General features: G+C 42.0%; 1 protein-coding gene across 3 annotated transcripts in view; it reads right to left on the bottom strand.

The window, feature by feature from the left end:
* Positions 1 to 16,279, bottom strand: part of LOC106071621 (transmembrane protein 241-like) — a 77,310-nt gene that overhangs the window by 45,462 nt on the left and 15,569 nt on the right. For all 3 annotated transcript variants that reach the window (XM_056014989.1, XM_056014990.1, XM_056014988.1), the window contains 5 exons: positions 15,089 to 15,172; positions 8,901 to 8,982; positions 5,528 to 5,605; positions 5,095 to 5,221; positions 3,014 to 3,062 (listed from right to left, as the gene is read on the bottom strand). In XM_056014989.1, coding sequence (XP_055870964.1) covers positions 3,014 to 3,062; positions 5,095 to 5,221; positions 5,528 to 5,605; positions 8,901 to 8,982; positions 15,089 to 15,172 — 420 coding nt within the window. The remainder of the gene's footprint in view (positions 1 to 3,013; positions 3,063 to 5,094; positions 5,222 to 5,527; positions 5,606 to 8,900; positions 8,983 to 15,088; positions 15,173 to 16,279) is intronic.

The following is a 16,279-nucleotide window of genomic DNA, read 5'->3' as shown; positions in this document are numbered from 1 at the left end:
GAGCACAGTGCACTTCACATACTATAGCATATATTCCCTCTCCTTAGACAGGAGCACAGTGCACTTCACATACTATAGCATATATTCCCTCTCCATGGACTGGACCACAGTCCACTTCACATACTATAGCATATATTCCCTCTCCTTAGACAGGAGCACAGTGCACTTCACATACTATAGCATATATTCCCTCTCCTTAGACAGGAGCACAGTGCACTTCACATACTATAGCATATATTCCCTCTCCTTAGACAGGAGCACAGTGCACTTCACATACTATAGCATATACTCCCTCCCCATGGACTGGACCACAGTGCACTTCACATACTATAGCATATATTCCCTCTCCTTAGACTGGACCACAGTCCACTTCACATACTATAGCATATACTCCCTCCCCATGGACTGGACCACAGTCCACTTCACATACTATAGCATATACTCCCTCCCCATGGACTGGACCACAGTCCACTTCACATACTATAGCATATACTCCCTCCCCATGGACTGGACTGCAGTGCACTTCACATACTATAGCATATACTCCCTCCCCATGGACTGGACCACAGTGCACTTCACATACTATAGCATATATTCCCTCTCCTTAGACAGGAGCACAGTGCACTTCACATACTATAGCATATATTCCCTCTCCTTAGACAGGAGCACAGTGCACTTCACATACTATAGCATATACTCCCTCCCCATGGACTGGACCACAGTGCACTTCACATACTATAGCATATATTCCCTCTCCTTAGACAGGAGCACAGTGCACTTCACATACTATAGCATATACTCCCTCCCCATGGACTGGACCACAGTCCACTTCACATACTATAGCATATACTCCCTCCCCATGGACTGGACCACAGTCCACTTCACATACTATAGCATATATTCCCTCCCCATGGACTGGACCACAGTCCACTTCACATACTATAGCATATACTCCCTCCCCATGGACTGGACCACAGTCCACTTCACATACTATAGCATATACTCCCTCCCCATGGACTGGACCACAGTCCACTTCACATACTATAGCATATATTCCCTCCCCATGGACTGGACCACAGTCCACTTCACATACTATAGCATATACTCCCTCCCCATGGACTGGACCACAGTCCACTTCACATACTATAGCATATACTCCCTCCCCATGGACTGGACCACAGTCCACTTCACATACTATAGCATATATTCCCTCCCCATGGACTGGACCACAGTCCACTTCACATACTATAGCATATACTCCCTCCCCATGGACTGGACCACAGTCCACTTCACATACTATAGCATATATTCCCTCCCCATGGACTGGACCACAGTCCACTTCACATACTATAGCATATACTCCCTCCCCATGGACTGGACTGCAGTGCACTTCACATACTATAGCATATACTCCCTCCCCATGGACTGGACCACAGTCCACTTCACATACTATAGCATATATTCCCTCTCCTTAGACAGGAGCACAGTGCACTTCACATACTATAGCATATACTCCCTCCCCATGGACTGGACCACAGTGCACTTCACATACTATAGCATATATTCCCTCTCCTTAGACAGGAGCACAGTGCACTTCACATACTATAGCATATATTCCCTCTCCTTAGACAGGAGCACAGTGCACTTCACATACTATAGCATATACTCCCTCCCCATGGACTGGACCACAGTGCACTTCACATACTATAGCATATATTCCCTCTCCTTAGACAGGAGCACAGTGCACTTCACATACTATAGCATATATTCCCTCTCCTTAGACAGGACCACAGTCCACTTCACATACTATAGCATATACTCCCTCCCCATGGACTGGACCACAGTGCACTTCACATACTATAGCATATATTTCCTCTCCTTAGACAGGAGCACAGTCCACTTCACATACTATAGCATATACTCCCTCCCCATGGACTGGACCACAGTGCACTTCACATACTATAGCATATATTCCCTCTCCTTAGACAGGAGCACAGTCCACTTCACATACTATAGCATATACTCCCTCCCCATGGACTGGACCACAGTGCACTTCACATACTATAGCATATATTCCCTCTCCTTAGACAGGAGCACAGTCCACTTCACATACTATAGCATATACTCCCTCCCCATGGACTGGACCACAGTCCACTTCACATACTATAGCATATATTCCCTCTCCTTAGACAGGACCACAGTGCACTTCACATACTATAGCATATACTCCCTCCCCATGGACTGGACTGCAGTGCACTTCACATACTATAGCATATACTCCCTCCCCATGGACTGGACCACAGTCCACTTCACATACTATAGCATATACTCCCTCCCCATGGACTGGACCACAGTCCACTTCACATACTATAGCATATACTCCCTCCCCATGGACTGGACTGCAGTGCACTTCACATACTATAGCATATACTCCCTCCCCATGGACTGGACTGCAGTGCACTTCACATACTATAGCATATATTCCCTCCCCATGGACTGGACTGCAGTGCACTTCACATACTATAGCATATACTCCCTCCCCATGGACTGGACCACAGTGCACTTCACATACTATAGCATATATTCCCTCTCCTTAGACAGGAGCACAGTGCACTTCACATACTATAGCATATACTCCCTCCCCATGGACTGGACCACAGTGCACTTCACATACTATAGCATATATTCCCTCCCCATGGACTGGACTGCAGTGCACTTCACATACTATAGCATATACTCCCTCCCCATGGACTGGACCACAGTCCACTTCACATACTATAGCATATACTCCCTCCCCATGGACTGGACCACAGTGCACTTCACATACTATAGCATATATTCCCTCTCCTTAGACAGGACCACAGTGCACTTCACATACTATAGCATATATTCCCTCCCCATGGACTGGACCACAGTGCACTTCACATACTATAGCATGCACTCCCTCTCCTTAGACAGGAGCACAGTGCACTTCACATACTATAGCATAACAGATGCATGAGAGAATCATTACCTTAATTTTAATTTTCCTTGCATAAAATGTGTGTAGCTTTCTAAACAGCCTGTTGGTGAAGAAAGGAAAAAAAAGACTATTAGCACATTCAAAAAACTACTCTTAAAAATATAGAACATATGCAGAACAATCATATCAGAATAGCTTATCACACTCAGGTTTAACAATAGAAATGCTTATCACACTCAGGTTTAACAAGAGAAATGTTTATCACAATCAAGTTGTTTAACAAAAGAAATGTTTAACACACTAGAACTTAACAAGAAAAAAGGTGAAAATGAGAACACTCAACTTCAAACTCTTCAGGACAGAAGGTTTGAAAATTACAAATACTAAATTATAACCAAATAAAATACAAAGTGGAAACAAGGTTACAAAGACAGTTTGTGTGGAAACACAAACTCAAAATTGGCCCCTGAAGTGGTCCACCCAGGCAGGTAAAAAGTTAGGTTTCAATATTTTCAGAAAGAATATAAGAATGAAATTCTATCAAAGGCAAATGACAGTGAAGAATGGAGAAAGAAGGTTGACAGATCTTGTGTGGTGCTTCAACGGTCCAGCAGACCAAGGGATAGGTGAAAGTGAAGAAGTATAATGTGAACCTGGCCTAACTAATGTGATATAATGATTATCTAATTGATCTAATTGTTCTGTAAAAGGTCAATCTCTTATTCAAAGCCTCAAGAAAAAAATATTTTCGTAAAAAAAAAATCTCCCTTACTTTAGTTCACTGTCTCATAGTCGCAGAATCACTGCAGTTCACGCGATAATATGAAAAACTACTTATCAAATGTTATTTTAAATTATGTTCCACTTATATGCATACTAAATAACATTTTTCTTTTTAAAATAAAAGTAAACATTTTTGTGTAAATATTTAGTTAGTATGACAGTTCTAACTTACTTAACTTAGCAATACAATTGTAACAAAAATATTTTTTTTGACAAAAAATCTAAGACCATTTGCAACAAGACTGCACTACAAACAGCACATACAGTGGCAAGACTGCACTACAAACAGCACATACAGTGGCAAGACTGCACTACAAACAGCACATACAGTGGCCAGACTGCACTACAAACAGCACATACAGTGGCAAGACTGCATTACAAACAGCACATACAGTGGCAAGACTGCATTACAAACAGCACATACAGTGGCCAGACTGCACTACAAACAGCACATACAGTGGCAAGACTGCATTACAAACAGCACATACAGTGGCCAGACTGCACTACAAACAGCACATACAGTGGCAAGACTGCATTACAAACAGCACATACAGTGGCCAGACTGCACTACAAACAGCACATACAGTGGCAAGACTGCACTACAAACAGCACATACAGTGGCAAGACTGCATTACAAACAGCACATACAGTGGCAAGACTGCATTACAAACAGCACATACAGTGGCCAGACTGCACTACAAACAGCACATACAGTGGCAAGACTGCATTACAAACAGCACATACAGTGGCCAGACTGCACTACAAACAGCACATACAGTGGCAAGACTGCATTACAAACAGCACATACAGTGGCCAGACTGCACTACAAACAGCACATACAGTGGCAAGACTGCACTACAAACAGCACATACAGTGGCAAGACTGCATTACAAACAGCACATACAGTGGCAAGACTGCATTACAAACAGCACATACAGTGGCAAGACTGCATTACAAACAGCACATACAGTGGCAAGACTGCATTACAAACAGCACATACAGTGGCAAGACTGCATTACAAACAGCACATACAGTGGCAAGACTGCATTACAAACAGCACATACAGTGGCAAGACTGCATTACAAACAGCACATACAGTGGCAAGACTGCATTACAAACAGCAATGTTCTTGTGAATGTATTGGTTAGTATAGAGGGCTTTCTTATAGTCTGACAGTTATGCTGGGCAGGGCAAGTATCCCATAATGTGAGATACAAGCATGCCGAAGGCAGTCTTTTTAGGTGAGCTGAAAACTTGTCGGTGTAATCTAGCCTTATACATATACATTAAACACAAAAACAAATTTGCTATTGTTGACATTTCATTCACAAATTACAAAGGATTCTCACCAAGACTCACAATGTGGATACACATCCAAAAATATCCATCTGGATCAAAATGTGGATCCACCTTGGCAATGATCAGAGCTGACATGAGAGAGATCATCAACATAAAGTAGGAGTAGAAAGATGTCATCTGTAGAGAATACATTGAAAGATGTTGGTTTAGAAGACAAAACTATAAGGATATAATCTTAAAACAAAAACATGGTAGGTGACTCATTCAGATGAAAGCTTAGTGACTTAGTGACTAATTCAAAGTATTTCTAATGACTGACTGGTTCTAATAACTTTGACTAAGTCAAAGTTATTAGAATCAGTCATATAACTAGAAACATTTTGAATAATTCAAAGTATTTCTAATGACTATGACTAATTCAAAGTATTTTTTGTGACTATGACTAATTCATTTCTAGAGACAATGAAATTGAATGGCAGTCACCTGTCCATGTACAATGACATCTGCTGTGGCCTTGAACACAAGAACCATATTCTGCATTGCAAAGTAGACTGGAAGGGGCTGAAATATATTCAATCAATAGACTGGAAGGGGCTGAACTACATTCAATCAATAGACTGGAAGGGGCTGAACTACATTCAATCAATAGACTGGAAGGGGCTGAACTACATTCAATCAATAGACTGGAAGGGGCTGAACTATATTCAATCAATAGACTGGAAGGGACTGAAATACATTCAATCAATAGACTGGAAGGGGCTGAACTACATTCAATCAATAGACTGGAAGGGGCTGAAATACATTCAATCAACAGACTGGAAGGGGCTGAACTACATTCAATCAATAGACTGGAAGGGGCTGAACTACATTCAATCAATAGACTGGAAGGGGCTGAAATACATTCAATCAATAGACTGGAAGGGGCTGAACTACATTCAATCAATAGACTGGAAGGGGCTGAACTACATTCAATCAATAGACTGGAAGGGACTGAAATACATTCAATCAATAGACTGGAAGGGGCTGAACTACATTCAATCAATAGACTGGAAGGGGCTGAAATACATTCAATCAATAGACTGGAAGGGGCTGAACTACATTCAATCAATAGACTGGTAGGGGCTGAACTACATTCAATCAATAAACTGGAAGGGGCTGAAATACATTCAATCAATAGACTGGAAGGAGCTGAACTACATTCAATCAATAGACTGGAAGGGGCTGAAATACATTCAATCAATAGACTGGAAGGGGCTGAACTACGTTCAATCAATAGACTGGAAGGGGCTGAACTACATTCAATCAATAGACTGGAAGGGGCTGAAATACATTCAATCAATAGACTGGAAGGGGCTGAACTACATTCAATCAATAGACTGGAAGGGACTGAAATACATTCAATCAATAGACTGGAAGGGGCTGAAATACATTCAATCAATAGACTGGTAGGGGCTGAACTACATTCAATCAATAGACTGGAAGGGGCTGAAATACATTCAATCAATAGACTGGAAGGGGCTGAACTACATTCAATCAATAGACTGGAAGGGGCTGAACTACATTCAATCAATAGACTGGAAGGGGCTGAACTACATTCAATCAATAGACTGGAAGGGGCTGAACTACATTCAATCAATAGACTGGAAGGGGCTGAACTACATTCAATCAATAGACTGGAAGGGGCTGAACTACATTCAATCAATAGACTGGAAGGGGCTGAACTACATTCAATCAATAGACTGGAAGGGGCTGAAATACATTCAATCAATAGACTGGAAGGGGCTAAACTACATTCAATCAATAGACTGGAAGGGGCTGAAATACATTCAATCAATAGACTGGAAGGGGCTGAAATACATTCAATCAATAGACTGGAAGGGACTGAAATACATTCAATCAATAGACTGGAAGGGACTGAACTACATTCAATCAATAGACTGGAAGGGGCTGAACTACATTCAATCAATAGACTGGAAGGGGCTAAAATTCATTCAATCAATCAGGACACTCTCAAAGGAGTTTGGTTCTCAAAACACAATACTAATAAACTTCTGGTTCAAATAGAATTTTTAAATTATATTGTTGACAAAGCTATAAACTTGTAGACTTTTTGCAAGAAGGACCACACAGACTAGTAGATGCTCTGGCATTTGCATGTCAAGATTTCACAAAGATTAAAATTCTCTCAGAAATATCCTGATAAGTATCAGAAAACACACCCTCAGGCTGGTGCAGGGATTACCTGTCTGGAATCAATTATTTGCCAGCAACCTGTGTTTAGACAAAGTCCACCACATTACCAGAATTATGTCTGATGACCCAAAGTCCACCATATTACCAGAATTATGTCTAATGACCCAAAGTCCACCATATTACCAGAATTATGTCTGATGTCCCAAAGTCCCCCCCCCCCCCCCCCCTATTGCTGAAGTCCTCTTTGTGTACAAGTTATCTTCAAATTGAAATCATGAAAGTATTGAGAAAACATTAGAAACATTTCATTGAGCAAACATTAGAAACAACCAGTTCATTTCAATAGATTCACAAAAGTAGACATAATTCACTTTTTTTTTTATCCACTACTCTGATCTCGCTTAGTATCTTCCATATTGATATATAATGCACCAGGACTACTTTTCAAGCTTCTGAAATAGTGGTTCTAAAACTTTTTTTGACCCAGGGACAGGGTTATACAAAACTTCCTCTAGAACACATCAAATGGAAAGTTTGAGCTGATGATCCATGTCCCTACTATTGGAACAAATGAAAACTGACCACCTTGGACAAGTCAACAGCTCTGGATCTATATTAGATCTAGGAAATATATTATGATCCAATCTAGAAAAATAATTATTATTTACTTTATTTATTCATATTTCCCACATAACTTTATATGGAAACCAGTTAAAAAACACATAAAATGAATGTTCTGAGCTCATTATCCCCTATCACTATGATCCAGAACATAGATCTAAATAAAATAAAGACCCAATCTTTAAACAAAAAAAACACATTGAAAGAAGGAAATTCCGGATGTTTAGCAAAGGGAAACTATTCGAGATAATGTTTTCAGCAATGAAAAACATAAAAATAAAAAAATAAATTTTAAAACACTGACATAACCAGCATTGATTAGAGCTTTATAGCTGGGTAAAACCAACGATAGAAGCGTCATTATGAAGTCAAAGAATTAAACAGTTGAAGAAAGCTACTCAGAACTGAGTTCGGTGCAAAGGTGTGGTTGAGGCCCTATGCTCCCCTGGAAGTTCACTGGATTAAGTAAGTATTGACTGAGTTGATTATTATTCAAATTATACAATTAGATGAACTAGCTTTTAGTTAAATTGTATACAATTTTCATCTTTCTACAGTTTGAGAACCACTGATCTCAGAAATAAATCAAAATCTATTTTTAGTGCTATTGTCTATTTTTAGAAGTATGAGTATCTTTAAACTTAATTTGTTGTAAACATCTTATTTATTCAATGCATGAGGCGAACAAAGCGAACAATACAACAATACGTTAAATGCACATTAACCAAAAAAAAGCTTGGAAAGGAACAGGAGTAGTCACTCAAGCATGACAACATAGATATAGTCAATCATCATTATCAAACTCTAAGTGAGGGCATTAAAGGTTCCAATCTAGCCCTTCCAAAGTCCTGGATAGAAAAGAAATGCCTCCATTGTGTGTGCATTTGAACAGAGCCAAGAGTAAATAGAGGGATATCCTTCACCCCCCAAAGGTTTAAGGGAGATAATTTATCATTTTACTTGGATGCAGTAGTAGTCCATACAAAGAAATTATTTTCATCTGTTTAAAAAAAATCACCTCTGAAAAAAAAAATGAACTGACCAATGTGGCAAGAGCTCTTGAGCCAGCATAACTGGACATTAGGAATGTGATCATACCAGGCAGCCAGAGGGCACAGTCAAGCCTGGAATACAAGATCAAATCAAGATGCACATTCTGTGAAAGCAATTTCTAAAAACTATTTCTCCCTGGTCCTTTTTGGTTTGATTGATTGTTTGATTTGAGGCACATCGGCACAATTTAGGCCATGTCGTGCCTGTAGTCCCTTAAGGACCACTCTCTCTCTAAACAACAGGGCCAGATTCTATACAGTCATATCATTAAAATCAAGGTCTATTCACAGTTAAAATAGTAAAGGTAGTAAAAATTTAAATATTTGGTAAAAATCTAATGTAAATAGTGCATGTTCACAAATTCATAAATCAGATCTTCGCAGATAGCCCCACTTCCCGGATAAAGCCCAGTACCTTCACAGGGTCGACATTATTAAATAGTGTATTTAAATTAGTGACTCTAAAATATTTCGCCCTGACATCCTGGTATCTGGGGCAATCAACGAGGATATGTTCCACGGTGAGGCGAGAGTCACAGTACTCACAAAGTGGGGGCTCCTCTTTCTTCAGTACAAAAGAGTGCGTGATGTAGGTGTGGCCAATCCTAAGTCTGGACATGGTCGTGCTACCACGCCTTGTCAGACCCTTAGATGTGGGCCGCCACCTGACATCCGCCACAATCTGCCTGAGTTTACTGTGAGTCTCAGCCTCCCATCGGTTCTGCCACTCTCGATAGGTGGCAGAGGCAATACTTTGTCTCAGGTCCGAGTAGGGAATTTGGGTTCCTGACACCGCATGATTTAGGGCTCTCTTTGCTTCTCTGTCTGCGGCTTCGTTTCCCTCAATGCCAACATGGGAGGGGACCCAGATGAAGGTGACATCCCTACGGTTGGCTCTTATTTGGTCCAACAGCTTCAGGCTCTTATGTACCAATGGGATGTCAGTCTTCATCCGCCCCAAAGCTTGCAATGCAGATTTGGAGTCGGAGCAGATTATAAATTTCCTCCTTTCTGATGCTTTTACGGCCATAAGTGCAAGCAATATTGCGTGCAATTCGGCCATAAAGATGGAGCAGCCATCGGGGAGTCTACGGGAGTTTTGTTCCGAAAGGAGCAGGCACACGCGACCTTTCCCTCCATTTTGGATCCGTCTGTGTAGATGGTGCCACAATCTCCATAGCTCTCCTGCAGTTCCCTAAAGTGGACTTGTAGTATGCTTGGGTGTGTATTTTCTTTTTTGAAATTAAGGAGGGATAAATTTAATTTGGGTTTATTCATTAGCCAAGGAGGATTCTGAGGGGTTTCTATTTTATAGATTTGGTCAATGGGTGGGGTTAAATTTTGGATGGGTTCTCTCATTCGAAGGCCCAACGGCTGTATGACGTTAGGCCTTCGATTGTATAATTCTACCTCTGTGGGGTTAAATATGGAGTCAAAAGCAGGGTTCGTGGGGTTGGATTTTAGCTTGACTATATACTGCATTGCAAGCTTTTTCATTCTTATATCCATGGGGAGTTCTCCAGCCTCCACATGGAGACTTGGGATAGGTGATGTACGAAACGCGCCGAGACAGAGACGCAGGGCAGCATTTTGTATTGGTTCCAGTATTTTTAGGTACGACTTCCTTGCTGCTCCATATATTATGGATCCGTAGTCTAGCTTGGATCGAATTAGACTCCGATAGAGCAGCAGCAAGGTATCTCTGTCAGCTCCCCAGTCCGTATGGCTGAGTACTCTTAGTATGTTTAATGACTTTTGGCATTTCTTCTTAAGTTCCTTAATGTAGGGGAGAAAATTAAATTTGGAATCTAAGGTGAGGCCTAAAAATTTTGTAGTTTTCACGACAGGGATCTTCTTTTTGTGTATAAATAGTTCAGGGTCTGGGTGGAGCCCCCTTAGATTACAAAAATGCATACTAACTGTTTTGGAGTCAGAGAATTTGAAACCATTATAGTTTGCCCAACCCTGAATTTTGTTTAAACATAACTGTAATTTCCTTTCTAAGGTGTTCATGTTTTTCCCATAAGTAAGAATGACAAAGTCATCAACATACAAAGAGCACTCTATGCCAGGGGACAGCGCATTTATGATGCTATTTATTTTAATGTTGAACAGGGTGACTGACAGAATGCTGCCCATTTCCTGGTCATGAGTGTCAGAAGCGGAGTTGCCCACTCGAACCTGAAATTTTCGATCTTTCAGGAATTCCTCCACAAAACGGGGGAGGTGTCCCTTAAGCCCCATAGGGCGCCAGGTCACGTAGAATGACATGTTTCCAGGTTGTGTCATAGGCCTTTTCTATATCGAAGAATACAGCTACTAGATGTTCTCTTCTGAGTAATGCATTTCTAATATAAGCTTCCAGCCTTACCAGGTGGTCAGTTGTTGTCCGCCCCTGCCGGAATCCGCACTGGTAGTTTGAGATCACTTTATTCCTTTCCAGGTACCAGACCAGCCTACTGTTAATCATTCTTTCCATGGTTTTGCAGATGCAGCTTGTTAGTGCTATTGGTCGACAGTTAGCTGGGTCAGAGCCGTCTCTTCCCGGTTTAGGTATCGGTATAACTGTGGCTTTCCTCCAGCTGTTTGGGAAAGCGCCTGTTTGCCACACACAGTTATAGACCCCTAGTAGGACTGCCAATGAGGGTTCGGGAAGGTGCTTGAGGAACTGGTAATGGATTTCGTCTTCTCCAGGCGCTGTGTCATGTGACTTGTCCAGCGATTCCCTCAGTTCCTCAAGCGAGAACGGTTTGTTGTAGTCTTCATTGTTCTCTGACCTGAAATCAATGGGGTGTCTTTCCTCCCTGGTTTTGACTTTTTGGAACTCTGGCGTGTAGTGTGCAGTGGATGATTTTTCTGCTATTGAGGATGCAAGGCAGTCAGCTATTTCTCTGGGGGACGTGACAGTTCGTCCTTGGTTTTTCAAATGCCCTATTGCATTTGATTCTTTCCCTTTGATTCGCCTTACTGCCTTCCAAACCGCTCTAGCAGAAGTTTTGGCATCCAGACTGCCGACAAAACTTCTCCAGGAATTCCTTTTGGCTGACCGTATGGTTTGTCTAGCCTTTGCTCTAGCTATCCTGAATAGCTTTAGGTTTTCCTGGGAAGGATTCTTTATAAATGCAGCCAGTCGTTTTTTCCTATCACCAATAGCACTTTTGCAAGCTGTATCAAACCATGGTTTGCTAGGCCGTTTTGGATTTGCAGAGGTTAGGGGTACAACTTTCCTGGCTATACTTAGTAGCTTGCTAGCAAAGGTATCAGCTGGGTTCTGTTCATGGAGGATATTTTCTGTGATATCCTCAGAGCATCTTTTTTGGAATTGTTCCCAATCGGCCTTATTCAGTTTCCACCGCTGAGGTCGTCCCAATGAAGGGAGATTGTTAGTAATGATGATTGGGAAGTGATCACTTCCCCGTAGATCATTGCTAACTGACCATTTAAAATCGTCCAGAAGTCCGGTGACGCATACGGTGAGGTCAATGCATGTGAGTGATCCAGTTCCTGGGTGCAAGTAGGTCGGTGATGCATCATTAAGTATGCATAAATCATATTGGAGGAAGATATCCTCCAGCATACGACCTCTTGTGTCGGTATTGTTGGATCCCCACATGGTGTTATGGGCATTGAAATCCCCAAGGATTAAATAAGGCCGGGGGAGTTGTTTCAATAGGTCCTCCATGTCTGTTCGGTTTAATGGAGCGCCTGGTGGTAGATACAGGCTGCAGCAAGTGATAACCTTGTGAAGGGTTATCCTAGCTGCTACGGCCTGTAGTGTGGTCTGTAGTTCTACCCTCTCATGGGGGATGCTATCCTTCACAAGGATACAGACTCCACCTGATGCTCTCTCTGCATCCTCAACATTCTTGGTGTAAGCATGGTAGCTTTGGAAGCTGATGCAATCTTTCAGAAATGTTTCCTGTAAGCAGACAGCTACAGGAGTCTCAGAGTCTATCAGTAGCTGCATTTCCTCGTAATTGGCCTTGAGGCCTCTACAATTCCACTGTACAATTCTGGAATCCATGGCTTATTCTAGATGACCTACTTGGAGCTCTTTGGCCTTGGGAGGTCCCCGGAGGGGTTTCCCTTTATTCCAGTGACCTTGGTATTTTTATTCTTGGGTTTGGATGGAGAGGAGGACAACCCCCTTTTGGGGGAAGTCTTTCTCTCTGGAGAGGGGAGATCCCTCTGGTTAGAGCAGAGGTTATTTCCTCCTCTCTCACCTCGGGCATCCTCTCCGCTTTGATTTCTCCCCTTAGGGAGTTGGTCAACCTCTAACTCTGTAGAGGTTGGGGTGTCTGGCTGGGTTCTCTGAGGAGAACCTGTATCAGACATGATGTCTCCGGGTTCTCCCGGAATATTGGTTTTGACATGCTGCTCAGTCTCCATGCTCTCATCAGCGAGCACAGAGAACCTGTTCTTTAGCATGACAACAGGGCTTTCTTGTTTCTTCAGAGGTGTGTTCTTTGGCGGTGTTTTCTTCTGAGTTAGAGGAGGAGGAGGGGGTGGTGGGGTCAATGTGTCCGTCTGTGTGGCTATGGATCTTACTTTCTTAGCAACAGCCTGGGCGTAGGTCTTTGTCAAGCCGAATTGGCCCTTGGGTAGGGCCAGTGCAGCCAATTTCGCCTGGCTAAAGGTACATCCGTTTCTTGCCTTGTACTCCTGCACGGCAACCTCCTGTTTCCACACAGGGCAGTCCTTGGAGTAGGCTGAGTGGCCAGCTTGACAGTTTGGGCATTTGAACTGGGCTGTGCAGCCCTTGTCCTCATGACCCTCTATAGCACATCTGGCACACACAGTGTTCCTCTTGCAGACTGCCGCGCCGTGTCCATAACCCTGGCACTTGAAGCACCTCATGGGGTTAGGTATGTAGGGCCTCACTGGAACTCGTAGGTATCCTGCCTTCACATACTCTGGCGGTGTCCTAGTTCCGAATGTGAGAATAATAGTGGCGGTTTTGACCTCCTCACCCTCCCTGCGCCTGGTAATGCGCCGGGCATGGGTGACTCCTTCAATGCCCTCCACTATTTCCTTCTCGGATCATTCCAGTAGGTCCCTAGAGCTGATTACACCTCTGCTGGTGTTCAGACTCTTGTGTGGCATGACTTCCACTTGGAGATCACAGAGTCTTCTGCATCTTAAAAGCCCATCAGAGTGTGTCTTGCTGTCTACTTCTACAAGGAGTTCCATTGTTTTGTGTAGCTTAGACACACTCTTGGGCTCTCCCACTACTGACTTGAGTCCCTTATAGATAATAAAAGGGCTCAACTTTGTCAGGCTTTTTCCCTCCTCTGTGCACCTAACCACCAGAAATGATGGCCAGGTGGCACAGCTTTTTGGGACCTCCTCTTTTTTATCATCAATTCGACGTTTCTTGCCCAGACATAGGTCTGGGGCAAGTAGTTTTGTGTGTGTTTTTTTGTCCATATATATTTTGGTTAATTCGGCACCTGTGCTCCCCACCCGCCATCGAGTCCAACAAGGGGACGGGCCATTCGGATGTCCAGAATGAGCCAGCCAGGGCTACACAGGTGCTATACTCAGTCAGCTGCTACATCGGACATGTGTCCGATACAGCAGCTCCCTGATTGATCCTCCAGCCACCGCCCTCCAGCATAGGTCGACGACCTATGTTGGTAGCTCGGCATGACCAGCCAGTTGACCCAGAGCAGGCCATCTGGGTCTCAGGTCTAGGGGAACTTGGAGCCAAAGTATTGTGTTGTTGTGGTTTATCCTCAGATAGCCACCACTCAAACACCAGGATCTCTTTATCCCCCCTTACCCGTCGCAGTCCACGGCAAACGGACTGGTCTAGGACATAGTGTAATTTAAAGTTAAGGAGACAGTGTGATGATCAATGAAGGCAGACTTAGGAAAAGAGGAGGCAGACACAATGATAGAAAAGAAGTAGTGCACTTTTGAGCTCCAAAAGTGCTAAGGAAAGAGGAGCGCAGTTTAACGTCATGTCTCGGGACGAGGTCCTTTTTTGGAATCCTACTCCAATGAAATGAAGTCTTTTAACAAACCTACAAGTCTTTGCCATGAAGTCATTTAACAAACCTACAAGTCTTTGCCATGAAGTCATTTAACAAACTTATCAACAAACTTACCAGTCTTTACCATGAAGTCATTCAACAAACTTACCAGTCTTTACCATGAAGTCATTTAACAAACTTACCAGTCTTTGCCATGAAGTAAATTGTCAATATACCCAGAGGCATAGAGAGCACGAAACATTAAAATGCCAACTAAAGTTTGCCATCTGAAACAAAGACACGAAAGTTAATGTGTACACAATGTCAATGTGTTTAGTCAATAGAAGAAACATTGCAAGGAAGAAATTAGGTGGTTAAACAAATATATACTATCCAAGTAAAGTAGCCCTATGGTATACTATCCAACTAATGTAGCACTATGGTATACTATCCAACTAATGTAGCACAATGGTATACTATCCAAGTAATGTAGCACAATGGTATGCTATCCAACTAATGTAGCACAATGGTATGCTATCCAACTAATCTAGCACAATGGTATACTATCCAACTAATGTATACTATTTAACTTATGTAAAATAAGTATATACTGTCAAATATATATTGTTGTAACTCTGTTCCTCCCTGACTTACCATTTTTTCCACGTGTAATTAAGGTGATATTTGTTTATGCTGTTGGGCGTAAATGACCTGAACTAGTGTGTAATTGTGATAAGAAACGTGAGTTTTGGATTGCTTTCTATTGTGTTAGTGAATCGGGATATGTCAATTTGATTTGGAGATTGTGACATTATTTCTTTTTATCTGGGATATTGATTGATCATAGTTGGATTGTGCTTCTGCAATTGGAGAGATACCAACGATCTAAGAATCAGTGAGTTATTTTCTTTAGTTCAATCCCACGTCTTAACAATATGATTGTACAATAATAGGTTCAGTATTTTGGCTACAATAATGAACTTCTAGGCATTCATCTTATATTGCGGCGCAACTAATTCATTCTAGCTGTATGACATTTCCTCGATTGGTCAACTTTTAAATCAAAGAGTTTTAAACATTGATACACATTAAAAGTCTCATGGACACAATTGGGAAAATGTTTTGATGAATGGGGAAAATGTTTTGATGAATGGGGAAAATGTTTTGATAAATGGGGAAAATGTTTTGATGAATGGGGAAAATGTTTTGATAAATGGGGAAAATGTTTTGATGAATGGGGGAAATGTTTTGATGAATGGGGAAAATGTTTCTACAAGAACATGGGACAGTTTACAAAGACTTCAAATAATGTAGAACTAATTGATTATCACCTCCCTACAATATACAAATTCCTTTACCATGACTTGGTTTAGTGAGACAGTGACATGGTTTAG

The sequence above is a fragment of the Biomphalaria glabrata genome, chromosome 17, assembly GCF_947242115.1.
Source record: "Biomphalaria glabrata chromosome 17, xgBioGlab47.1, whole genome shotgun sequence".
NCBI classification, from domain to species: Eukaryota; Metazoa; Mollusca; class Gastropoda; family Planorbidae; genus Biomphalaria; species Biomphalaria glabrata.
The sequence above is the reverse complement of the archived record's forward strand: the minus strand, read 5'-3'. Positions and strand labels throughout refer to the sequence as shown.